This window comes from Accipiter gentilis, chromosome 13 (genome assembly GCF_929443795.1).
Source record: "Accipiter gentilis chromosome 13, bAccGen1.1, whole genome shotgun sequence".
Classification (NCBI taxonomy): Eukaryota; Metazoa; Chordata; class Aves; order Accipitriformes; family Accipitridae; genus Astur; species Astur gentilis.
The window spans coordinates 158777-186417 of NC_064892.1; the positions used below are offsets into that span (position 1 = coordinate 158777).

General features: G+C 40.6%; 1 protein-coding gene across 5 annotated transcripts; it reads right to left on the minus strand.

Moving 5' to 3' along the window:
• Positions 1-532: 532 nt before the first annotated feature.
• TNFSF13B (TNF superfamily member 13b) lies at positions 533-26618 on the minus strand. Of its 5 annotated transcripts, none has more exons than XM_049816017.1 (11): positions 25510-26618; positions 25318-25423; positions 17313-17369; positions 16867-16979; positions 16620-16770; positions 14803-14883; positions 4706-4770; positions 3622-3802; positions 3161-3320; positions 2476-2571; positions 2273-2320 (listed from the first exon to the last, which is right to left on the minus strand). In XM_049816017.1, exons 1-9 carry the CDS (start codon positions 25834-25836, stop codon positions 3220-3222), a joined length of 1182 nt encoding a protein of 393 aa, XP_049671974.1. In that variant the 5' UTR covers positions 25837-26618; the 3' UTR covers positions 2273-2320; positions 2476-2571; positions 3161-3219. The 5 variants fall into 5 exon arrangements, with proteins under 5 accessions (XP_049671978.1, XP_049671974.1, XP_049671977.1 ...); XM_049816020.1 differs by having other exon boundaries at positions 2275-2320; positions 3710-3802; positions 4706-4773; positions 25510-26611; XM_049816021.1 differs by lacking the exons at positions 2476-2571; positions 3161-3320; positions 3622-3802; positions 4706-4770 and adding an exon at positions 533-1900 and having other exon boundaries at positions 2150-2320; positions 25510-26610.
• Positions 26619-27641: the final 1023 nt, after the last annotated feature.

Consider the following 27641-nt stretch of genomic DNA (forward strand, 5'->3'; position numbering starts at 1 on the left):
GGCACAGGGACGTCTTGAACATTTGTTCACTTTGAGAGCAGCCAGGTCACGGGCAAAAGCTCACTCTAATCACTCTGCAGCTGTGCGTATGCCGATCTCTGTGGCAATCCCATGTCTTCATACATTCCCCTTCCATCACTGCAGTTCCCCTATGGAGCAGCCAGTTACAGCACGGAATGAAAACTTGTCTCTATATTTCATGGCAGGTGTGCCTCTAGGCCGTATATATAACACCATGAGGCAGAAGCCTGTTTTCTCAGCCTTTTGATGAGATCCCTTCCCTGAGCCTCAGTAGTATCGCAGGGGCAAGTAGTCACTCTTCCTTCACTCCCCAGAAGCAGCACTTCCTTTCAATATTTTGTTCATGTGGAATAGAAAGGTTGTGGAGCCTCCTGCCCTAGAGACAGTCAAAAGCCAACTAGGCACAATCCTGGGCAATTAACTCTAGGTGGCCCTGCTTGAGCAGGAAGGTAGGACTGGATGACCTCCTGAGCTCCCTTCCAACCTCACCCATTCTGTGAGTGTAACTTACAATGTCCTGGTGATGCTCTGCCAGGTCAAAGAGCAGAGTGGGACTTGCTGACAGCTCCGTGCATAGTTGGTTTTCTGCCAATATGGTGCCACTGCAGGTCCCCAGAAAGCATTTGCAAGATACTCAGGAGCAGAAGAGGCTGGCAAGTGTTGGGGAGTAGTTGGGTGTTTGCATTGTGTTTTGCTTCCAGTCAAATCCAAAGAGCTCTGTGGAATACGTAATGGGAGCTGATCTCTTCCCATCTCCACTGAGCCTTCTTCCATTGTAGGTGTTTCTTGGTCAGTCCCATTCCACCCCTTGGCTCAGATGAACATTAAACCATTACTCATGTGGCACAGAGAGCTTAATGCATTCATTGCTTAAATGGTAAGCCCTCTTGTCTGTGCACAGGGAGGTTCAGAATGTGGCATGGTTAAAATCTCAACTGTGTTGAAATGTTTGCTGCTAATGACAAGTACAATTAGTTTGGGAGGCCGTATATCACAGCACAGTGGAACTCTTCCTCGCTTCTGTTTGGCCACTGGCATGTCTGCAAGGTGATGGTTATCCAGCTTCTCAGCTGGATCATGTTCTTGAGCAGTTGAGGACAGCTCACTTTTTTGCTTACTTGACAGAACAAATATCTATATTTTTAATGTTTTCTTTCTTCCCCTGTTGCCGTGACAATTGTGAGCCTGCTTTAGAAGCATGGGAAAGTGCTTTCCCCCAGACTTTGGAAAGCGACTACCAGCTGCCAAACCCATTTGCTTCTCCTCAGAATGGAGGCTGATGTCTGTCATGTAGAGCTGTCAAGGGTGCCCACGGTTGGGATGAAGGGACCCTGCTGCATGGCCTCTCTTCTCTCCCTCTTCTGAGGGACGGCTCATCCTCTCATGGGCAGGGAAGGGCATCATGTGGAAAAGGTTTTCCCAGCTGCTGAGGTCAGAGTGCCTTTATTGATTTAATCTGTCAGCTGGAGCAGATTGCATCTGCTAAATGCAGCTGAATGCACATGGTTTCAGCTCAGCTTTACCATTCTGTATTGGGAGAGGTGTTCTCATGCATATAGGAAGAAAATGGCAGGAGCCTGAAGTTATTTTGTGCCATGCTTTCAAAATGTTTCCCTCAGTCTGGCTGTCAGAGCAACTCCAGCAGCGGTCATGATTCTTCCCCAGGTGCAGAGGAAGGAAAGCAAAGTTGGGGAAAGAGAGAGGAAAATAAGGCGGGTGGTTTGTTTGTTTGTTTCTTTTTTCAAATTAGCCTCTTTATTCATCTCAGTGAGGATCCTTTTCTGCGATCCGTTCTTATTGTTGCAAAAAAACAGTGCTGGGTAATACTCGGTCTTGAAAATAAGAGGTCCCAGCTAAGGATGGCAGTGGAGCAATGGCACTAGAAGAGAGAAAGACAGATGAAATTGTGCAAGAGACTGAAGCTCTTACCAATATCTCCCATGTTTCCAGTGAATTTTACAGCAGAGCTGGTCCCATTATTTGGAGGGGGGCAGTGGAACTATGGAAGCTGGTGAGGGAAGGTGCAGGGGAAGGGAATGGGGAAAGAACAAAAGGGGGAATAGATAAAGGGCTATGAAATATCTTATTAAATATAAAATGTATCTCATTACATCCTTTCTTAACTAACCAGCCCAAGATGTGGAAGGGGACATGGCTGTCTTCTGTTTTGTGGGAGCTGTATAAGCAGGTGCAGCCGAAGGCAGCGTCTTGTCCGTGGCAGTCTGTGTAGCTGGCCATGTCACTGTCGTGTGTGTGTGTGGCCTGTGGGATGCATCCTCAGCCTCGCTTCTGGGCGAAACTGCAAAGGCAAAAGCCGCATTTACTAAAATTAAAAGGTCAGCACCCGTGGCGGGGGAGCTGCAGAGCAGGCAAGAGGGTGCTTGGTGTCCAGGCATGTTCGCAGGGGCATGAACCTGCCCAGCGGGGACAGGGCGGGTGGCACAAGACACCGACCCCACTAACACTCCTGGTTTGAGGAAAACACATCTTGCTGGATCTGAGAACCTGCGACAGGCGAGGCTGCAGCTGCTCCATATACCCAACACTAACCTGGAGCAAAAGTGAAGCTGTGTCATGGGTAGGCACACACAGACACATACATGACACAGACACCCCCACACACCCCCTGCCACACGGGTCATGGGTGCTTGGGGTGCTCCCACGAACACAAGCAGCCCCAGCGCCCTCACCCTGCTCCCCTCTCTGGCTGAGCAGCATGGAGTTCCGTGGGTAGGAACATATATAAATACACACACACACATATATATATATATATATATATATATACACTCTTGGGCCGCTGAAGGAGCTGGTGAGTAAGGCCCCCTGGGAATCTGCTTTTGAAGGTATTGGGGTCTGTCGTGGCTTAACCCCAGACAGCAACTAAGCACCATGCAGCTGCTTGCTCACTCCTCCCCCTCCCAGTGGGGTGGTGAGGAAAATTAAAAAAAAAAAGTAAAACTCATGGGCTGACATAAGAACGATCTACTAACTAAAGTAAAATAAAATATAATAATAATAAAACATAATAATAATAACAATAGTAATGAAAAGGACTATAACAAAAAAAGAAAAAAAAAAAAGGAAAAAAATAAAATCCAAGAGAAGACAAGAAGTGATGCACAATGCAATTGCTCACCACCTGCTGATGGATGCCCTAGCAGCGATCCGTGCCTCCCAGCCAGCTCCCCCCAGTTTTTATACTGAGGATGATGTTCTGTGGTATGGAATATCCCTTTGGCTAGTTCGGGTCAGCTGTCCTGGCCATGCTCCCCACCAGGTTCTTGAGCACCTGCTTGCTGGCAGAGCATGGGAAACTGAAAAATCCTTAACTCAGGATAAGGACTATTTAGCAGCAACTAAAACGTCAGTGTGCTGTCAATGTTATTCTCACACTGAATCCAAAACACACTGTGCCAGCTACTAGGAAGAAAATTAACTCTATCCCAGATGAAACCAGAACAATAAGATATTGCAAAAGGGGGAAAACAGGAAAACTGACAGGGCTTGAAATAATTTGTCCAAAGCATGGACTATGATCTTGAACTAACATAGTTTGTTCCATATGATAGCATACAAATAGCATAAATTATGTGATACCATAAAGACCACCATCTTTTCCTTGGGGAGAAGCAGAACAGGACACACTGGAGCAGGTGGCCCTGGAGGTGAAGGCACAAGGAGATACCTGAAAGCTGCACCCAGAGGCCCTCAGGAGGAAGGATTTCACAAGCTTGTTGTTTGAATTGGGTTCTGAGACCAGAGGTAAGACAGGAGGATGCTGGAAGAAGACAGGAGGCACTCTGTAAAACTACTGCTTTTCCTGTACAGGCCTTAGGTTTCCACAAGCCTCACCACCCTCTTAAGAAATGCATGTAAGGTCTTTGATAATTTTTAAAACAGTATCTACGTGTTTTCCCACTTCATTCTTTAAATGTCAGTATATGTGTGTATATACATATGTGCGCGTGTATATTTATATATAAAAAAATATATAAATTTGAGACTTTTCTCCAGCTTTCTGCTCACTAACAATATTCTGCATTAGAAACAATCTATGAATACACTCATATTCTTAACAGGACTATTGATATATTCCAATTCAATATAGTTCACTTCCACTCAGAATTTCTTTGGCTACTTGGCTTACCCAGTTTATTAGCAAATATTGCCCAATAAACCTCTTCTAAAGGAGTCTTACATAACAGGGAAAAAGAGATCACCTTTAAATCTGTGACATAATGCCAAGTTACAAATAATGCGGTAAAGGCTATCATCTTTTATTTATTTTTATATGCCATTGTTGCCCCTTTTGCAGACTGTTATTGTTTTTCCTTCCTGCAAAGCTTGTCTCAACCCATTTAATCTCTAAATTAGTAATGTGATTTAACCCATTAATTCCAATTAAATCACACTTCTCCCTCTGCAGTTGGGTGTAATACAATAATTCTACTATACATGAGCCTTGTTATAAGCGGCGACGAAAAATTGTATGCCAGTCCGTGGATAATCCAATCAAAGTTTACTGAAGCAAGCGGCAAACAGGCAAAACAGCGCTGAGCGGCTGGGGAGTCTCTGCTCTACCAACAGCGCGCACCCCCTCCCTTCAGAGTCCCCCTTTTTATAGTTTTTTTGTTGCTGGGTTAGAGTCCAGAGTCTGGGCCCACGTGGGCTTGTTTAGTACCTCCTGCACCTTGTTACTGGGGGAGTCATAGTCGTCTTCTGTGTTTCTTGTCATCTGGAGCATGCCTACTTTAAAATACATCCTTATTAGGCAATGAAAGCTAATACATCTTGTTGCTTAGCAAGACATTGCAGTTATGAAGTTTCCAATCGCACCTGCTCGCAAAGGCCAACTCTGCCTTGCAAAAACGAACACAGTGTGCAAGGCTTTACAGAACCGGTTTGATTAACAAACACATAAAAGAGATTTATCGCAAGCCTGACATTGGTGTGTAACACAATAGTCTTTTTCCTTTCTCAGCCTTCACTTTTCTTGCTGCAACAGGTAGGATTTTCCGCAATAGTCCTGCTCCTTTCCTGCATGGGAAGCTGTGCAATGAAATGGCATGCTCCCTTTTGTGATCCCCCAGCTGTTGCAGTAATCAAGAGTGAGATTAGGAACTAAATTTGGATAGCTACGTTGTGTGAGGTGGTAATTTGAGGGTTTTATAGTCACAGAAGAAAAAAAAAAGAGGTAATCTGCACTATGATGCACCCAACCCATGAATCATTTGCATTAGGAAGAGACAGACTGACACAGAAGTGCCTGTTTCTCCCCATGGACTACAGTGGCGTTCCAGATGGTTGCCTCAAAATGTGGAAGCATCCTCATTACGGATGTCTTCATTAAGTCAGAAGAACCTTGTCCTGGGTGTTTAAAGAAAGCCAATGTGATCTGCTACATTCATAAGCATCAGGGTAAGAAAATAGAGCAATAAGGCAGAGGTTAGCCACAATGGTGCATAATGTTGCCATTTTGCTTGGCTCTTCTTCACGGACCAGCAGCTTGTGCATCCCAAGGGATCAGTTTTAGTACAATTCCTTTATGGAGAGAACTAATGAATATATATAAGCAATCACCATCTCCAAAGAAGCAAGTATTTGAGGAGAGTAAAACAACACATCAGCCAGCTCTAGAAGCTGTGAGTTTGAGAGTAGTATTGAAGGGGTGGGATTTGCATTGTTGCGGTTTTACCAGAAAAGAGGTTTGCAGCTAATATGAAATGTGTATTAGAAACCAATGAAAATGTGAGGATAGCTACAAGAATACAAGCAATGCCTTCAAAAAGGTAAGATACTTATGGTAAAACAAGTACTGATTTTTCTTCTCACCCCTATGCTGTTAAGGGGAGGAAAATGGATTTATTGAAAAACACCTCAGAGCATTGGCTTCTAAATGACAGAAACCATATTCTTCTTTACACCCTCGTTTTTCAACCTGGTTAACAAGCAAAACAAAACAAAGCATTCAGCTGCTCAGGGTTTGCAGAAGGATCCATTCATGCTAGGAATGTGTGAATGAATAAATGTATAAATCAGAATTTCTCATACCAGGGAGCTTACTGTCAAACATATACATCAAGAGTGCATAGACTCAGGCATGCAAACAGAAGGAAGTGAAAGTCAATGATAAGGTAGGCCTAATCCATACTAGAATAGTGACCAAAACACTTAAAAAGTTAACCCCCCCCCCCAGTTTCTCTGACATTAGGCCCAGGATGGAAGGCCCAGTTCTTTGCTGTTTAAGATTACTAGTTTTGTCCGGGCTTTGTATGTCAGCTGCGCTCCCTTTCAAACTCTTTCTCTCAAGTAAATATTGCATGTTGAGAAATAAACCAGAAATGTTTCTCTTCCCTTAGACAAACCAAAGGAAGCTCAAGGAAGCAGTTTTGTTGGTGTGGGTTTGCTCAAAAGCAAATGCAATACCTAACAGACAGGTTTGGCTCACTGTTAATTCACAGGCACAAAAGATTACTTCATCGGCATTGGTGCTCCAGAAGCTTTTACTTTCTCTTTCTCTTTTCCTTTTTCTCTGTCACTTGCAGTGTCAGAAGTGATACACTCAGTTTAAAGGGGAGAGGATTTTTACTACCAGTTTGCTTTGTGCAGAGAGAAAAATGTGCAATCATTCGGTTTGGCGTGTGCACTAATGCCCTTGGGCAGGGAAAGGGCGGCTGTACCGTCGGGCTGTGGTGATGGTGATGATGATGATTCTATGAGGTTATCCACCAAGAACTAATGAGGGAGGCAATCCAAATTAGCTACTTTTCTGCTTTAAAAACTCTTGGTTTTTCTAGCTGCCTTTTTTTTTTTTTTTTTTTTTTGTATGTTCTGAGTATAGTGGTGATGAATATGAGAGAGAACACGGCCAAAGAAAGCTGGAAAAGGGGCTTCTGGATAGAATAAGTAGAGAAAGAAGGCAAATATGTGATGGAAAAAGTAGCAGACTATGTGCTTCTGTTTCCACTGCTCACTGCTTCTACTGATGGTGGAAGATACGTTTCTGGCAGCCTAACAGGTAGGAAAGTATACTGTCATCATTTTACAGATGAAGAATGCTAGTCTCAACCTCATTTCTCATCAGCCTGCTCAGCTTGATTGCATCAACCCTGACTTACACTTCCAGTGTAGCATCTCAATAGAGCATCACCCGTATTCTTCTACAGGTTCAGTGTTGGGACTGGTGATTTTGGCTGGTAATTGCAACTGATAATTGAATAGAGACATAAGTATGACCCATCATGAACTTGCTCTCAAAAAACCTGCCAGTTGTGATTAAATGCCAGACTAGCACAGGACTGAAAGGTTGCATGGAGCAACTGATTCAGTAGGAGAAGACAGGCAGCAGCAGCACTGCAGTCTTCTTGCCGTTGCCTGGGCTTTGTGCCCCCCGCCCACACAGCCACCTCTCCTCCCCCGCCTGCCATAGCATCTGACATGTCACTGCACCCCATCTACTCACTTTGCTCTTACTGTACCCTTCTTGGGGTGGGGGGAGGTGGCAAATATCCTCTTTGAGAAAAAAAAAACAAACAAAAAAAATTCAATAAAGTGATTATTGTGAAACAGAGTTGTATAGCTTTTCAAGTCTCTGTCATCCTTGTGACCTTCTCATTCAGAGGACAAACAAAACTAGGTAAGAAACCCTGAGCCAGCAGTCTGCTACCAGACACTGCTTATCTGCTGTCCTCTGGCAAATTTCCCCCTTACTCTTCCTGCTTTAAAAGTGCTAGGTTTGTTCTCCAGTGGTGTCAGGAACTGTGAAGTGGGTGCTTTCTAGTTCCCTTAATGGAGCGGCAAACACTGTCTAAGCACAGGTAGAACTGTCACCACCCCTTCCACAGCTACATGTAGTAGTTTCTATGAGGTTTGTGGGGAGTGGAACTTCTCTTTTGGCCCTGAAAATAGGAACAGGCCCCTGGAGGTCCTGTCTCCAACACCCACCAAGTGTTCCAATGCAAAGTTAAATGCTCACAGTGAAGATGGGCCAAAATCGTCTCTGTAATCTTAGTTCTACTTCCTTGCACCTGCAACAGAAGTTCCTTTATTATAACCTCACATTGCCCTTTCCATTAAGATTCCCTGTCACACTGAATGCACACAATGTCCAGCACCCAAGCAATGATTTAAGAACTTTCCTCCCACTTTTTCCAAAGCATAGCTCTTGGCTGACTGCACACTCCTAAAAAAGTTTGCCTCCAGATCAGAATTTATTTCCCCCAGGGCTTTTCCAGAATACTAGTTGGTGTAGTATTTCTAAACAGAATTATACAGCCCTCCAGATATTCAAAGCACAGCTCCTGCTAATTTCAGTTTCAGCTGTGAGTTCCAACACTTCTGCAAATGAAACCACAAGGACATCAGTCAGTCAGCCAGAGAATGAGGAACACTCAATCAGTGACCACCTGTGAAAAATCCGGTTTAAGGAACTCTGCGGTAAAGACTAGGGCAGCTCGGCAATTTTCAGACAAAATAGAGCTTTGCCAAAAATGCCAGTTTGCAGAGCCTAGTATGTTCTGTTTAAAATATTTCAGACTGAAGGAAGTGTTACCAAGCTGAAAGTGATGCCTGGAGGGAACTCGGATTTCCAAAAGCGCTTTTGGGTACTAAGCCAGGGAAATTGAAAGTGGCAGCCTCCAGATTAGGAGGAGCTCATCAAGACTCTTCCCTAGGCCAGGAAGCTTTGGAAGGCAAGTACCCCAAGCTCAGTCTGAAAGGGGAACTCACCTGCACATTGAGATACAGGATTTCCTGTAGCCATTGGAATAATTCATGTTCATCAGGATTAGAGAGAGAACTTACATTTGCCAAAAAAGTTTTGGGAGAAATGGTTTTAAGTCAAAATTGAAACAACCCCAGATTTAAAGAAAGAAAAAAAAACCCAACAAAAAACCCCCACAAAATCTGTGCAGAAAGTAAATATGTTTTTTCAGCCAGCTCTTACAGACAGAAAGGGAATACAATTCTCATTTCAATAGGACATCATCACTTCTCTTCTTGCATGTTCTGTCTCATTTACTACTTCCTTCCAATATTTCTGAAGATTAGTCTGGGACCCAGCTTAAAACACTTTCCATCAGTATTCCATTTTCTGCAGGATGAAGTAAGTGTCTCCTATCCATTGCGGGGGGGGGAGGAGGAGGGGGCAGAAAGAAAAAAAAGCTGAAGGAAACTTGCAAGTGAGTAAAGGAAGGTTATTACTTGGCGACATGGTTTGATTCAATCTACACTCTTGAGTTTTGGGTCACTCAGTACCCAATGACTGCTAGCAGTTTGCTGTGCTTAACTGGAACCTGCCCTGTGCATTACAGAAATGTTTGCTGTTACTGTTGAAGCACACACTGAGGAACCCACGTTCCATTTGCGCTCAGAAAACGAACACCTTTTCCTTCCCCAGCAGGACCCTTTCTGACCTGTTTCCACCAGTCTCAGACCTTTCTATGCCTCCCACATCTCCTGGTTTCTTACCATAGATCAGGGGAAAGGGATCATTTGGGAGGTCTACTCCAGCCTGCTCAAAGCAGGATCAACACTGAATTCAGACCACGTTGCTCAGGGCTTTATCTGTTAAGGTGCTGGAAATCTGTAGGAATGGATTTTTCACAGCCTCTGGGCAACCTGCTTCAGTCCCCATGGTTTGACTCCACTCAATTCCTGCTCAGATTTTGGCCAACACACAGCTCGTGCTAAGGCCTGACCTATCCTGGGATCAGCACCATTGGGTCAAAGCAATGGCAACACGTAGGCAGGACACAGTGACCAGAAAGAGCTAAAAGGCCATGATGCAGCCATTACCGCCTGCAGCTGGCTGTCTCCTGCAGCCATCATCCTTGCAGATTGCTTGTCTGACAGTTTCTTCATAATCTGCTAACTCACAGAAATGGCGTAGACCCAACTTCCAAGCTGGAAGGCATAAATACATCAGCTTACCCAAAAAGTTCTTGAAGCAGATCCCACAGCAGCCAGACTGCTGAGGCTTTCATGCTTCTCAGTGGGATACAGGGGACACCCTCACTGTGGTGGAGGAGGAAGGATGAGTGCTCTCCCCATCAGCTAGGTAACTGGTTTGCTCATAGGTGCATGAGTTACAAGTTGCCAATTACGAATTAGAGAGCTCATGAGTTAGAAACCTCATGACTTAAGTGATGAATTAGTGAATTCACGTTAGCCTAGTCTGTACAAAGGGGATTGAACCTTTGTTTGTCATGCTTGTTTTCTTTCCTAATGAGCTCATAAAATGAAGTTTAATTTACAGAGTACATTGACCAGTAAATTTGAGAAATCCAAATAGACCATGACACCACGGTAATTTTTTTCCTTATGTCAAATATGAACTTCCTGGTTTGATTTGTGCTCATTGTCTCTTCTTACTCCCCATGGACCTCTCAAAGGGTATGATTCTGTTTTCTTGACATGGCATTGGAAGGCTGCTACTAGGACCCCCCCAAGCTTCTTCTCCAGGCTGAATAAACCCATTTCCCTCAGCCCCTCCTCATAGGGCAAGCGTGTGCACCCAACCACCCCCTTGCATTACAAACGGACTCCCTCAAGTTTCTCCCTGTCCTTGTATGTGTGGTGTAGTGTGTCCAAACCTGGATGCAGTATTCTAAATACACCCTGAAAGGTGCCAAGAAAAGGGGAATAACCCCTTCCCTTAATCTACCGGTGGCACTCCTGTTAATACAGAGCAGTATGCTGTTAGCCTTCATCTCTGACAGGGCTCACTGCACTTGTGTTTAGCTTGCTTTCCCCAGGAACCCTTGGCCCTTTTCCACAAAGCTGCTGTCTTTGCATAACCTCACTTATTTCCCAGGCTTTTCACAGCCAGTCCATTTCATGCCCTTGCATTTCTCCCCACCTCACAAGCAACCAAATCCTAGTTAAGGTCTCTCTCCAATTTCTGCAGTCCAGCTCCAAATCGGGTTTGTTTTCCCTATCACCCCTAAACTCTATGTAACCTGCAAACTCCATGAGATCTTCTCTACATCACAGACTTAGCTTCCCCCTTCCTAGTGTTTGCATCAATTTCCTTCTCACTGCTGCTCGGACTGACCCTGAAAGACAACCTTAGATCTTACTGATGGTGGTAATACATGGACTCAGCCAAGAGACAAAACTGCTGGGAACATTTTCCTCTCCCTTTTGAAAGTTCTGTAGGAACAGAATATGCTTAACATGAGAAAGCATAAAATATTCTTCAAAAGCATACATCCAGCACAAGTGCACAAGAAAGAAAGAAAATCCTGATTAAAAGAAAGCAAAACCCCACATTACACACATTTCTTCTTTCAAAGCATAGAGTCTCTAGACCCTTCTAAAGAAAAAGTAGCCAAATCATTAAAATAAAATCCAAACAATTCATTTTCCCTACCCTCATCTTGAGAGGAGTAGAACTTTGGGTGCTGAAGTTATCCAAGACAATTCAACATAAGACATAAACCAGAGATACAGAAAATCTCAACTCCAGCAGTATAAGCTTGCCAAAACTACGGGACAACTGAATTTGAGGTCTTACAATGGCAAACGCTGAGCAATTTGAGAAATAGTCAGAGACGGGAGAGCCATGCAATGAGCATACTCTGTATGTCAGTAGGGTGTGTGACTGCGTATTATATAACAGACATATTTTCATTTTTAAGGCACAAATTACATGTTTCAAAGCAGCTATATATCTGCCAACTGCACATGATTAAAAAGGAAAGAATGATACAAGCTCACACTTTCTGTGAAAATTTACTGGAAAGAAAATGTTCAAGTCCCTTACGTTTGCCATGATGCTGCTTAACACCACATAAAAAAAAGAACAAGAGTATTCGCACAGTTTGTTGCATTTGCAAAAACCTATCTTAAGTGCTAGGTATCCTTGATAAGAATGTGAAATACAGTATGAACCAATTAGATACTACTTATTACCTCTAACACTTATTTAAATAACATCTATCAAATGCAGAAAGTTTCAGTAACTCCCACTAACTGAAGCATAAGCATGACTGAGGTCTAGATGCACTTTGCTACCTCATGTATCACCAGTTTGTTAGCAGAATCATCAGAAATGAGGTATCCTCCTTTTCTTCCTGCTTTGGTCAGAAAATGCTGACTTGTTAAAACTCAACTTTGTGCAGAAGCAGATTAATTTTGCAAAGACAAGTTTTCTTATGAAGCCAGCAGAAAATGAATCTAACAACAAAATTGCCAGCTTTGTCAGTAGAAGTACCTGAACAGTCTTTTGACTTGCATTTTGCACACATGTGGGAGTCACATTTTTTTTGTGAAGAAACCTGAGATTTGGTTTCATCCTACTAAAGGAAGGGAACACTTTAGAAGTCTTTTTATTCAGAAGAGAGAAGTTTTCCTCCAAGCCACACCACACCCCAAACACTTTCCAAAGTTCTGTGCTGTCCACATTTGCCAGCAGCAGAAGGAAGAAATATGGTGAGGAAAAGGGGCAATGATGACAACTGATTTAGCTTCACAGAATTTTTGCTATGCGCTGTATGTTTAAAATATTACACTGCGTCTGTTTATATCAAACTGACACCAAGGTGCCGAGCACCTTCAGAACTGGCTTAAGCTAAGCACACACAAGCCCACTGAAAGCACGGGGGAACCTTACATACCAAAGACTTGCAGGTTTAGCCATCAAGTCTCTGGGAAAGCAACAGCAACAACATTTTTTTCTGTCATCAGACAATGCTAAAATCAACAGGCTTCTGATTAGAGACTCAGAGCATGTCTTTAAGGTATGTCAGTAATAACAGACAACTCACTGCATGCTAATAATTGTTTTATCTACGTTCAGCTTCACACAACCTTTGGCTAAACTGAGGGTTCCTGTAGAGGATTTCAAATGTCTTTTTGGCAAACTTAGCACATCAAAATTTAATAATAATAATAATGATAATAATAATAAGCAGCAGCAGCTGCTTTGGCTCCAGGACACATAAATAAATAAATTTGTATAAGGAGGACTTCCAGACATTTCGTAACTGTAGTTAAGCCTCATAAAAACCCCGGTGTGGTAATCCAATACACCTATGCTTATTGCCAAAATATCTTCCTGAAGCACAGAGAAGTTGGATTAATTGTTTCATTAGTTTACCATAGTCTGTAATTCCTAGCTCCAAATCTCTTTTATTTGTTGTCTATCACCATGAGAACTCAATCAAATCAGCACAATTTATAAAAACAGACGAGGAGACTGCAATATACAAAGCATCTTTTCTTTACTAAATGAGCTTATATGACAATTCTCAGCCCCTAAAAAATATTTTCAAATGAAGTACAATTCATTACTGTCGGTTTTATTATTTTATCTATTCCAGTAGCACTTCAATACTCCTTTGAAGATCAGTGGGTAAGTATTCAATGTTTGTATTACAATAGCTCCTAGAAGCCTTGACCACGCTATTACCTCGACCACACAGTACACACAGATTCTTGGGGTTAAAAATACATAAATCTATTGAACAAAGCAGACAAACAAAAGAAAGAAAAACAGACATCTGTTTAGCCTTTCTACAGGTCTGATTTTTTTTGTAAACCAGAGTTGAGCAATATATTCAAAACTGCAGGAAAAGCCTATAGTTAACTTAGGGACTGAGCCTAGATATCTGGGATACAAATGTACTTTCTTAGTTGTGTGGCTGGTTCCAGGTTTATTGGATTTTTCTTTTTACTGTATTGCATAGAATGGATCATAGCAAAAAGCAAGAAAAATAAAAAAAATATGTATGCAGTAATATTTCCATTCCATAAACTATTCAAAAGAAGATAAAATTCTATGCCCAAATGTCAAAGGCTTATGGGTGTGTGTACATACTTTCATATATATACATATATATACTGTGTATATGTATATACACACAACATCTATATATGACTGCAGACATTACAAAGCCAGAAATCCAATTCCAGTTACTGTGTTGTGTCTAACCTCACTGTTTCTTTCTATACCTGCCTTGCTTACATAGAAGTATACATATATTCCTTGATGAGTAGCAATGCTTTGAAGATCGAGCTGTTGAAGCATCTTACATGTTCTTTTCCCAGTAAAATTAATTCTAATTAGTAAATACTAATAGATTTTAGTAACTTATACACCTTTTGTTTACAGGGAAGCAGCAAGCCAGTGGCTACTATTCTGTATATTTCTGAGGAGTTTGTTTTCATTATCCCATACATTTAGATTTTTTCCTCCCCCAAAATCTTGGTGTCAAAGAAAAAACAAAAAACCTGCAAAACCCACCTGACACCTCAATTTTGTGATGAAGAATCTACTTTTTGATATTTCTTCCCCATACTTCGTACTTCAAATATTTTATTGATGAAACAAAGCAAATCTAAGATGTACTTGTATTTTAGTTTTTCTTTTCAATTATGGATAATAATTTGATAGTCAGTGGTCTTGTTTATGCTATACTTTATGGTCAACTCCTTTGATTTGCCTTATGGACAAGAAATTGTTTTAAAGCCAAAAGCCATTGCTTTACAGTTGTTATTTAGAGTCTCCCACTGTCTAAAATAAATTGGCTTTCTGGTAGTCACATGATGGTTATATCTCACAAGTTTGTCTGGTGTGTTTCCTGTTTTGGGTCTGCTTATTAAACCGAAGAAAAGTTCCCAGAAGCTAGTGGTGGACGGGGAGAGACTGAATTGGCATCTTTATTACGATTGAATATTTTTTTTCTGACAAAGGCATAGGAAAAGAAGAAAACTGCACTAAGCATGACAGCAGAAATGAAGGGCTTCAGAGGAGTCTAACTGCACCAAAAAAAGTACCATCTCCATCCAAGGATATTTTGGCCCTCCTCCGTGGTATTGTAAGTTGAAGTTCATCCCCTTCTTCTAATTTTGCAATGCCTGGCAAAAGATTTGGGATATTTTAAAGTTAATATTTCAAATACATTCTTTCCATAAACAGTATTCAAAAAGTCACTAAACGTCATCCTACAAACAAAAGCATGGCTTGTTACTTGTGACGAGTGCTTTTTTTATCTTTAGGCACATTCTTACAAATTGCAGCCTACCCAAAGCTGACACTTGATGTCCTCTGTGGAGCTGGACCTGCTTTCCACTCTGCACTCACCATAGCACAGTCCACTTAAGCAAGCACTGCAAAAATGCGTAACGGCGGTGTACTCGGATTCCTCGCGTTACGGTGGTGTGGCAGTCAAGGTCAGCATTGGGTATTGCCGGTCCTAGACCACTCTGTTCCCACACAGAATTCTGGAGGAGGTCTGACGAGTTTTACCGACCAAATGAAGTTACCAGACACCAGCTGACCCACTGCAGAGCACAGAAGTCTGCTTCCTGCCAGCCGTCCACCAGCTGATGCGGTAACCGAAAGCACTTCGCCTTTACGTCGCAGCCACTGAGCTGAGAGCGCATCTGACATCTGCTGCGACACGTGCTCAACAGCATGAGATACTGCAGTGAGATTTGGTTTCCCAGGTGAAAGCAGAAGGGTGGGAATTTGGGAAGCAGGAACCCTGAAGTGGCAGGATGGAGCAGAGAGCCTCGTTAAGAGGGGGAGTAACACAAGGGTGAAATAAGAGGACAGATGAACTTGAAGGTGGTTATGATGACAGAATGTATGGGTGGAGGGGCAGAAAGTTAAAGAAAATGTTTGGTAGCCTCAATTGCCAGAAGGAAGTAGCTAATTTATTTTTATTTGGAAAAAAAAAAAAAAAGAAGAAATTAGCTTCCTTCCCCATCCCATTTGTTTAATGCCATTACTTGCCAACAGGCAACTCTGTCATTCAATGTCACCCACTTTTTTTATAAGGCATTGGAAAAAAAAAAGGTAGTTTTTATTCACACAGATCTTGCTGGAAAACAACAAAAGAGAAAACCCTCAAACCCACCATTAAGGGGAAAAGACAGACAGGTAAGAGCTACCAAACAAGGTTTAATGGGCCTTGACAATAATTCCTTAAATGCTACTGCAGGAATATACATATATATATATACATAGAGCATTGAGCCTGCTGGACTTGCATTAAATATTTTAATTGGTCTTCCTTGTGGTGTTTCTAATTTGTGCAGTCAGAAAGAGCTCTTTATAGGAATTAACTACTTCTCATCTAACCAAAGAGTAAAAACTGCAGCAGCCATTACAAGGAGTAGAGAATTAAGCTGATAAGAAATATCTTTGGAAATCCTACAGTCAGGTATGCAAAAATTGGGTAGCTAAAATTCATATATGATGTTTTAAAGCAGAACATAGCTCCTAAGTACTTTACTGGGATAACTAAATGTGGAATTCAACCCTTAAGTTAAACTAAGTTCTTTGATAAGGACAATATATACTCCTTTGGCTGCATCTAACTGAAAGCACCAAAGTATCTAACCATATTGTATAGTCAATGGAGAGAGGGGAATTGTTGAGATCACCAAAGTCAGATGCATACCCTCCAACTGCCTCTACTTCATATAAAACTGTATATTTTTTTTAAGTATTCTGTAATTTTGCAATTAACCAGATCCATGAATGCAGTCCATTTTCTTTACAACTGCCACAACACTTAATCATCCAACACTACAGATTCTATTCGATACAGTTTATTTGCAAAGAAAAGGAAAACTTAGATGTTTACCAGCAGTATAGCAAGAATTATTCGGATAAGACTGTGGCATGTTTTGGATGCAGCGAAACAATGTCACCAAGCTGAGATCATCACCAAACACATGGGCCTTCTTCCTCTGTATTAGATGTCCCATAGCAAATGTTGTATCAGTATATAAAACCTACAGAATGAAGAGGTGCAGACTTAAAATATATTGTATGGAGACATTAAAAATCCTTTACACAGTCAGATGCTGAAATGAATTGAGCTTTCTCACCTGGCCATATATGAAAAAATATCCTGTTTCTTTGATCACTATTTTATTTCCTTGTTCTTCCAGAGCTGTTCCACGTTTAAAGCTCAGGAGCCAAGGGACAATGCTTGAATCATCTAAAAGAAACAATAAGTTTTAGTAATCAATAAGTAAACAATAAGTTTGGGTAATCAGAAGGAAAAGTTACTCTCTTTATCTCCATCTGTCAAAAATTAACAAAGCTGACTTCTAGTCAAGACTTCCAGTCTCCCTAGCTGGATTTCCCCACTGAAAAGAAGATATTTGCAAAGGCTGTCCAGATGCAGGGACCTCTTTTCTTTTTTCTTTTCTTTTTTTTTTTTTTTTTAATTCAGTAACATAACTCAGTTACTGCTTTGAAGTTAGATAAAATTGGATGGAAGAGTTAATACATGGAATAGCTAGCTATAAATCATGGAACATACTCTTACCTTTCTGTTGGATGTCACTTTTGCTGTCAGCAATCAGTTGCAAACAAGCCTGCAGCACTGCAAAGTGAAAGCATTTTGAAATCAAAGAAACTACTTAAAAAAAAACAGGACATGAAAAAAATCTTCTCTTGGTCTCACCACTTATTTGAAAACATAATCTATTGATTTTAATGCAGATCTTACTCAAATGTGCCAAAATAAAATTCATACCACAACATGTACTAGATAACTTTCACAGATCATGCAGCTCAGCAGGAGGCCTCAGATAGTAGCACAAGTAATACTTGCTTGTTTTAATCTCTGGTCCTAATATAATTGAAAAATGTAGCAGTAAGTCAAATGAGCTAGGAATCACCACATCAGTTAGCCTGATTTTCTAAGCAAAAGCTCAAAAAAGCCCCCAACCCTCTGACAGAGATGAGATTTTTCTAATGATGTTTACTATACTATTTAGAGAAATTAGTTTCCAGTCACAGTTGTTATAAAATATTAGTCATATATACTGGTTACACGGTACTTTCAAGCTACACTTTCAAAATCCATATACACGTACTTTCAATATGTTTTCAGATACCCACACTCAGTCAACCTATACTGAGACTAAGAGGCAAGATACAGAGATGACTGTTAGCAATTAATGCACACATAACAAATAGCTTTGTATATGTCAAAACTGATGCATTACTCAAAACCGTAGAGACTGGCGACACTGAGAAAATAGGAGTTTGATCAGAGAAAAATATTGCAGTATGTTAAAATATAGGCTTGCAAATGAAACAAAAATCTTTTAAAAAAATCTGCTTAGCATAAACGTCAGGGAACTGGATAAAAGAGAGAAAGGATAGTTGCATTTGCATAGAGCAGATTTTAATGAAAACATCTGGTTCTAGTGCTACACTGAAGGTTGGAAAACTGACTAGTAACATTTACCGCACTTGACAGAAACCAAAGGAATTTACTAAGAGTCAAGAGAAGAAAATTCTGCTGTGGACTGCCAAATCTCCGTTTTTGTTTACCTCTTTCCAGGTAAGAAAGCTGTGGGTCAGAGTTGGCCACTCTTCCTATGACAGGCAGTGCCCTGCTCCATGGGGTCCTGTTTCTATATCAGCCAGTGGTACCCACACGTGCAACCCAGCGCCCAGCAGCACAAACCTCTCGCTGCACGGCAGAAGGGTTTGAGGAGAAAGCGGCCTCTCTCTGTATCCAAGTCTCCTTTCCAAGGGGACCTGCCTGAAAACACCAGAGGAGGGCTGGGTGCTCACCAGCACTCAGCGGTGCCAGCCGGCAGCGGACAACGGTTCAAGCGCATGCCTGGGAGCACATCAGCGTCGCAGCAATCACGCAACCCGCGAGATCTACGGACGTTGACGGGAACGCTGTCCTGCAAGCTCCCATCTCCTGCACTGGAACGTGTCCTCGAGTGCTGTCAATACTCATCAATAATGTGCCAAAATCTACCGATTTTCAAACCAAGAATTTAAAGACATCTGAATTCCCTGCCTTCTGATAAGGAATGGAATAGAAAAACCAAGCCAACACGAAATCAAAAAAGGTATTATATGTCAGTCATTTTTCTATCACACTTGCAAGTGACAGAATTTTCTGAAAAAGAAGCTTCCAAATAAAATTGAAATGGGGTTTTCTGGAGTCGCACAACAAAGCATATCAGGCAATTTATTTCGCAAGGTATTAATTCACTCTCCTTTGGAGCAGAGTGCGATCCTACTGAATGGAATTTGCTGATTCCCTAGTATTTCAGTAAGCTAAATCAAAATTTTCACTCCTGCTTTTAAAAAGAACTCATTAGTATGGCCACTGGATTTTTCGACTAACCAAGAGAGGATTTGTTATGATTTATGCTAACCAGCTGCTATCCAGCTGGGTACCAAGGAGTAGCACCTACAAGCAATGAAAGATATGGCTACTTTAGCAACCTCGTTAAACCTGCTCTGCAGACTTGACATTCTTGAAACTATCCTGATTCACAGTTTGCAAGTCTGGATTTAGGTTTCAGTTGTTTGCAGCATTGAAATACTAATCGTTATTGCTGAGAACTGCTACACAGGAATTGATATTGGCAAGTTCCGTACAGTCTGAGATCTTTTCCATCTTTTTAAAACACATACCAACTCTGCTTTATGCTACAGATATCAAAGCTACATATACTCTCTAAAGAAGTCTCACTGTCTCTTTTTTTTTTTTTTTTTTAGTGTATGCAGGTAGAAATAAGGCTCCACAGAATACAGTAAGCTTGTTTTTCATGGAGAAATATGGATACAACAGTGTCATTCATAACAATAAAGAGAACAGAAACTAGCACAGTGGCTGTTTTACCTAAAGCTGCAAAGGACAAATAATATCTAAAAAACTGTTTGAGGGATTGAATAACAACATGCTTCAAAGAAATGTTCAGAAGCCAAGACTGACACACAACTATTTCCAGTATATACAGGTACTTCACTTTGACCTCAATGGAACTACATAGGTTTAAAATTAAGTAATTCATTGAAACAAATTCAGAGTAAACAACACTACTATTAAGGAGAAGATATGGATGTACAGAGTATATTTTCTGGGAAGATTAACGGGGATTTTCAGTAAAAAGTTGACATTGTTAAGAAATGTTAGCAATTCTATTCCAAGAAGGACCCAAATCTTACCTGAAGTACAATGTCAAGAATATATGCATTACAAAATATGGGTTGAATAGTTACTAACAGTACTGAGCAGAATAAATCAAAAGCTCTACCTGAATGGCCTTCAGCCCAGTGTAAATCAAACCTGAGCATCAGCTTTTTAGTCTAGAGGATTTCTGAATAATTAATAAAGCAAGCAGAATACAGGATTTGTAAAACACCTCTTAAAAATGTGTAAAAATATCTAGACTTGAGTGTCACCATGAGGTCTAGCTGTATAAAACAGACTGTATCTAGACCAATAAAGCATGCTCTGTCCCCTTGTGACTTCATATAACAGCTTTGCTTTGACAAGCATATTTTTTTTTTTTTGTGATTTTAACCGCTCTGCGGGATGTGGGTGGGGAGAACAACATTTCAGAGTCTGCCTTCTTCCATGAACAAAACAGCCAATTCTGAAGAAGTTAGTGACTCCAGATGCCTTTATAAACCACAGCCAGCACATGAAGGGTTGTGTTCTCCACTGGTTGAGCAATGTAACCACAATTTTTTTTTAAAAAAGCTAGCTTTTGCAGCAGGATAGGAATGCAGCTTTCTGCATATCTGCATGATTTAAGACCTGATATTGATAGAATCAAATTTGCCCTCCCATGCAAGTTTTTGTATTATTTAACTTGCATAATCATTTTAATATTTTGCAATCTAACTTCATAATCCATCCAAACAAAACTTCAAGTTTATTATCTGTGAACTCATGCATAAATTTTAAAGTTGTGATATCTGAGGTCTGAAACATCTATCTCAATTTTTGCTGAAATAAAACCAAGCAAAACCCCTGAACTTTAAAAAACAGACCTGCTTGTTTAGGTTCCTTTTTTGGTCTAGATCTGTTCTCTGTAGACTTCCCAAAACATACTTAAACACTAGATAATTACATTTATAAATGATATGCATGTTCTTGAACAATTTGTAGTTCTTCCCTTAACTTCTTTGTTTCTCATCACAAGAGATCTTCTTTTACATTTTGCTTGTGCATTCTTCTAGACCGGTTAAGTTTGCTGCTTTTTAATTAAGAAGTCTTTATATGGTATTAATCATGGATTAAATCAGTCCCTGCATTAAAATTGCTTGGTCATAGTTACAGATATGACTCAGATCTAACAAATATCTTCGACATATTGATAGATTTATTTTGACCTTAACAGAATTACCAGTAACATGTTACAATCAGAATAACAACGAAATAATTTACTAAGAATTAAGAATACTTTATGTAGACTTCTATTATACAGTATAAAGCAGAATATTGTTTTCAAAAATTAGAGCCTATTTTGTGTATTTTTGATTGCACAGTGTTCTGCATAATACACAGCACTGACTCATTCATTCATTAAGTGCAATTCTTCATGTAAAATTGCAGCATTGTATCAAGTCATTTTCTATCCTTTCACATAGAAGGGCCTACTTCCTTTTGAGTTAGACTGTTGTCAGCAGAAACAAAAAAGTTTAACATATCTTTTCAAGAAGTAGGCCTTTTTTTTTTTTTTTAAATTAAGAGAACTCTTATATTTCCCCTCTTCAAACAATAAAATAAGTATTTTGAATATTTGGTGAGGGAATTTTATACATGGCATTTGTTTAGACTAGTAACAAAAGGTTAGGTTTCTTGATTCAAAGATCACTAAAGTCAAGTTCCACTTGTGAAAGTTCTTGCTATCCCTCTGTCGCGGAGATCTAAAACAACAACATACAGAGTCAAAACACTTCTAACCAACAAATGTGCCAATTTGCCAAAGCAAATATATCAATTTGCCAGTAAGGTAATTATACCAAGAACAATGGCAAAATTCTCACAACTTAAACACCACACTTGCATGGCAATAGTCATTTCCCATGGACACAACTGATATTGGAGTAGAATCTGGGGAATGCTAGTAAAAAAAAAAAAAATAAAATTGCCAATTCACATGCCAGGTTAGCCTGCCTCATTGCTTTGTGGAATTACTTAGAATTTCTCCTCAGTTCCTTCCACACATGCAATCAGTCTGGTTGAGGTGGACAACCTCAGTACACCAAAGTAAATATAGTCCATGGGTGCTCCAACCTGAGCATTCTCCAGCAGAATGTTGCCTGAATCTGAGTTTACAGAACACCTGATGCTCACCTCCCTAGTTGGCCGCAGGAAACAGAATCCCACAATAACGATCAGAACGAGGCACAGAGAGAGCATGTAAATGAAACTTGACATTTGTACATTGAACTGGCTTAGGTAATGGAACCTATATCTTGTTCCCAGACTCAAGTGCGTATACAACTTAGAAAGAAACACGCAGGCAAGGCAATCAGTAATTGTCAACAGGGTGCAAAATTAAGGAGAGGTTTTTGTTGTGCATTGATTTTCCTCTACGGGCAAAATTCATAAAAATAAAGACAAATAAGAAAAATTATATCTGTTCTTATGTGTCCTGATATGACATTTGTTCGAAGTGGTTAGATGATGTATCTGCCTGAATATTAATAATATGTAACTTTCAAAATCACCTATTAATTCCTACTCATTGTATTGAGAACTCTGGTTCTGACTGCTAGCTGTTTGGAATTGATGCCTGAAACCAATCTCTTCAACCTACTTGAGCTGGAAATTTTCTCAAGGCACAAAAGGTACAACTACTGATGACTAATAGTTTTATGCATGAACACAGACAAACGCATACCCCATAAAAATATGAAAGAACCACCTTGTGTTATAAGCATTTTCATTCGGTTGTCATTTTAATTAAAATTCTAATTTGTGGCCACTTTTATGCACAGAACGTCAAGCAAATAGAAAAAAAAATTAAAGTGGAAATACCATATGTTCAAGAAAGGCTGTGCTGGGCCTAAAAAGAATCATGGGGCATCCACTTTTGGAATTTAATAATGAAAGTTTAAAAAGGAAACAGAATCAAACCATAGCTTTATTTATAAACAAAATAATGGTTCTATATTTTACTTCTGCTCTCTGATGAAGCACAAGAGAAGCAATTATATATCAGTGACATTTTCAAATATTCACTTTCTCAGGAACTGGTCCACGTTAAAGTGAAATTATGGATCAACAATTAATTATGAGACCAGACTCTGAGACCTTGTTGAAGCAAACAGAAATAGGACAAGAACAAGGCACCTCACTCAATACCCTCATTTATCTGCCATGGTACCAGAATGAGTGCAGTGCATCTGTGGGACAATTTGGAGAACTGCTGGGATTCCGGTACCCAGAAATGGACACGAGAAGATCAAAATGCAGGGCTAGTAATTCTGTGTACACAACTAAGGGCCAGACAGGATTCAGCACCATGAACAACACCATGTTCTCTTACTGCATGCACTCTGCTAAAACAAAATTTATTAACTAGTAGGTTCATGACCATCAGTGAAATCTGATCCAAGAAAATGTAACATCTTACTGAACTCTGACAGGCTTCATTTGTTTTAATTAGAGCAGGCAGAAAGGTAGCCCTGTCTAACAGATGACCTTTTATATAAATGCAAGATTTGTAATTTACTGTTTTATAGACAAAAATATGATGGCCATGTGAGAAAACAGTTTTGTAGTGGGTCAACCTATGTAGCTTTTCCCTTTTAAATGAATGTTCATATTTCTGTGCCTTCTGTCATCCATCCTAAATAATTTTGAAGCCAGCTGTATCTTTTTAAAAAAAAAAAGCTTACAGGAATAAGTAGCTTAAGTAGAATTTTATCTGAATAAAGGTAAATAGGTATAATCAGAGGTGGCTACCTGATGAGAAGAATCTTAAGTCTGCCAGAAGCACAGCTGAGGAGCCCACAACCCTTCTCTCCCCCATACACCCTCAAATAGTAACAGGAATAAAGATGAAAGCTACCATGAAAGGAACTACATAACTTGCAGAGTAGTGATGCTATAAAATTAATTAAAAAAAAAAAAAGCCATGCCTCCTTATTTTTGATGATACTTGTGCTTTAGATCACTAGTTTTTATTTGGGAGATGCTAGGGTGGGGAGAACGGGGAAGCTCTGTGGTTCCTGTGATAGGAAACAGGCTGCAAGAAATACAATTGAAGCAATCTTGTCCTCCGTCCTGTTTGTGAAATTGCTCTTAGCCAAGACCCTGAACCAAAGGTTACTAATGAAATAGAATATAGCCCATTTAAACCTATGGATTTTGGGTGGCGTCCTAAATGAATATTCTCTTTTGAGAATAGTGGAGGTAAGTAGAGTGATTATACTCTAGAACTTAAATTTCATTTAGCTTGCTGAAGCTTAAGTGAAATACATTTCACATTAATTAGTTACTCAAAAGCATATTTTAAGCAAAGTTTGATTTAGTCTTTACCTACAAATTACTCCATTTCCACTTCATCTATTATTAATTTAAGATATCAGCTTTCATCAGTTAAAATAATCTAAAAGTATCCGTAAGAGGATTGAACTGATTTAGCAACTCGGGAACATTTTTAGTTGCTCGGTGCAATTAAAGCATGTATGCAAACTCTTATAATAAAATTCTGTATTTCATCCTATCAGGCATTGGTGTGTTTGGAAAGAGAAAAAGAAAAAAAAATGTAGGCATTTTATCCCCAAAGGAAACAAATGTATGCCATCAATATTCCAACATTATAATACGCATCAGAAGTCTTTTATGGAGCACAGTCTTCAGTGTTCTCTGCAGTACCTTTTAAAAAGGCCACGATAGAAGAAAAATCTTGCTGGATAGGCATGCCTTTATTAATTTTGCCAATATATTAATAGATTGTTTTAATGTAGAAATGGTGCTAAACTTCTGAATTCCTTGTAGTCTGCCTCTTTTGACAGGTACAAGTCAGCCTTTCTCTTTGAAAACTCCTACTTCCCTAAAGTTAAGGAGCTTTCTTGTTACTTCTCTCTTTTAGGATGAGCATGTTTTCCCAGAAAAATGACTTGGCGTTTTTAATAATAGCTTTCCCTCCCTACTATTGATCAAAGAGAAACAAGTTAGGCATCAGCCTGAGTTGGGACCGATGGATTTGGAACCGAGCAGTTTACTGTCGGAATGATTTAAAGTTTGCCTTACTCGGCTCTACCGCATCATCGAGCAATACCTCTGCTACAAGCAGCAGGTTTGGGATCTAACGTTCGAAGTCCAACTGGCAGATAGCATGAATATCTGGTACCTTACGTAGGATGGTAACCATTAGGAGGACATGCCTACAGTGAACACCGCTCATTCAGCGGTAATTGTGAAAACCGTAACGGGCTCTGGGAGCACAGGTCCGCCGACAGGAGAAGGCACCGGTCAAGCACTGCTGCTTTTCCCGAGACAGTATCCAGACGCGGCATCCCAACCCACTCCACCAGATGCTATTTACCTCTTTCTTCCGTGTGCACAACAGACCTCCTTCCCCTGTTTCCGCTCCCGTTCCATATTTCCTTCTGGAAGCTTTCGGCTGGGCCGGGGCCAGGCAGCCTGTTCTCCTGCGGGGGAGAAGCAGCAATCCATGAGAGCAGCCCTGCGGTCGCTCATCCCCTGCGAGCCAAAACCCAGCCCTCCTCTGGCTTACCTGCCCGGTGCCAGCTGCAGACGCTCGCAGGAAGGAAGAAGCAGGGGTACCCGCTTTATTTTCGTCGGAGGACACGGGTGGCTGGTCTAGCAGAGACCTCGCCTGGACCCTGTAGATCAGCTTGCTGCGCAGAGCTTCTAGTTCTGTTTTCAGGGCGATAACATGGTAAAGAGACACTGCTGCAAGACAAGAGGACAGGAGCATTGCAAGCCACAGGAATGTGACAGAAAAAAGTCCCGCGGTGCCTGAAGCAGCACCAGGGGGGGCAGAGGGAGAGGAGGCGGTATCCTTCTGCTGGATGACGTGCACACAGTCCACGGATTTCATCGCTGCTCTTTCCTCACTAAAGCCAGAGGGAGAGTTCAGCTGTCCCCTTCCGAGGTGCAATCCATGTTACCAGTTGCTCTCTGAAACTAAGGGCATCCAGAATAAGTGAACAAAACGCCCAGATCATTTCCTGTCATATGAAGCCGTTGATAGAACCATTAAACCTAATGTACAGAGCGAACATCTAAGGTTCGGTCTCTGTTTAGTTTTCTTCTTTCTCTGCTGCATTTTGGAAATGAATACTTTCTCATGAGCTGCTTGCTTAAGCTACCTTCCTCCTTTCACTTTCAACTATTTATTTATGTGGCAGCTTGCTATTACCATTATCTTTAAATTCAGGCACAGCCGGTACCGCTGGTAATTTAGAGCCTTATCTAGAAAAGCAGAAACAATGTAAAGTTTCCTGGTAGCATATCAGCCAATGCCACTTAAAAGACTATTCTGCCACCTCCAGCAACCACCCAATATCCTGCACAGACAAGTAATTCTTTTCCTAAATGCAGAGGAAAAACAATTATACCACATATCTTAACATGCCCCTAGAAAGCACGTACCTACTGTGAGAAATGATACAGAAATCAGTGCAGGGTGGAATAAGAGCAGAATACCATACCGTTTCTGCACCTATTTTCAAGGCTAAGTTAAGGTGGAAACGGGGCTGCATTTTGAAGGAAATAAACCAAGGTAGGTTTTTTTGGAACAGAATAAGCAATTATTGGAACTAAGCAGACATGCCTTGAAGTATCACATCAGAACACTGCCAGCCTGGTACTGACTGCGTTCCAAAAATAAAATGACAGTTGGAAAAGAAGTGCTATTTAAGAAAGTGAAGCCAAGTGAGAGAATGAAAGTTATAACTAGCTGGCCAGGAATATCGAGAAACAATTGGCCGGTGAGGTCTCTGCAGTCATTAACATGTAAGAAAATAACAGATGGGTATATAATTAGCATCACTCTAGTCCCTTCTAGGGAAAATAGGCTGTTGCCAGCCTCCACACCCTCTTTAAATGGGGTCATTATTTGGGCTGACAAAATAACTGTGGTGACACAGAGGACTTCTGTAAGACATCTGGCTTTGTCTTGCTTATCATTCTGATAAATGAGAATCTCAAAGGGGTCATGAGGAAAATCAGAACAGCCCCCCTCAGCAAATTGTTAAATTCAACAGGTATTCCTACTTGAGTATCAAAGGGATCACTCTGTTTGCAACATTGTGTTGCTGTACAGCATCACAAGCAATTAAGTGATTTGAAAGAAAACACAATTTCAGACAACTTTTGTGATGACAAAAACATAGTGGAACAATAAATAATGACAGTGAGAAATCAATCGTGAAAAACAACATGAATTACCTAGAAATATACTTAGTTGAACAACTTCCATTTTAACACAATCAAATGAAGCTTCAGTAAATTGCAGACTACTAATTGCATTAAAGTAAAAACTCAGAAAAATTACTTTAAAAAAACCCAAACAAACAAAAAAACCCATGCCAGCTGCAGAGCCTGGAGTCAGTGCCTCGATGCTTGCCACTATGTCTTGTCATAAAGTACTGTCCTTATGATTCCTCTTGTTGGCAGAACTGCAAAGTAATCCTTAACCTGCTTAAAGCAAAGTCAGTAAAATTAACACACGTGCAGTTTCTTCTGCATTTTAAACTAAGGTATGACTAAAGAGGACTAAGGAGTGCTCAGATTAGCCTTCCATTAGCAGACATGGGAGAGTGTTCACTCCAGCTGAACACGAGCTCTCAGTGGAACATTCTTCTTGGAACAGAAGTGTAATATTTGGAGATATATACTGAA

Bases quoted from the DNA above. Each gene is read 5' to 3' on its own strand.
- TNFSF13B (XM_049816017.1), bottom strand. From the start codon at position 25,836: ATGAAATCCGTGGACTGTGTGCACGTCATCCAGCAGAAGGATACCGCC. The intron at 17,370-25,317 runs GTAAATAGCATC...TTCACTTTGCAG, and splicing joins TGTGCACACGGAAGAAAGAG to TGCTGCAGGCTTGTTTGCAA. The intron at 3,803-4,705 runs GTACTAAACAAG...GTCTTCTTCCAG, and splicing joins CCAGTAACAAGGTGCAGGAG to CATCCTCCTGTCTTACCTCT.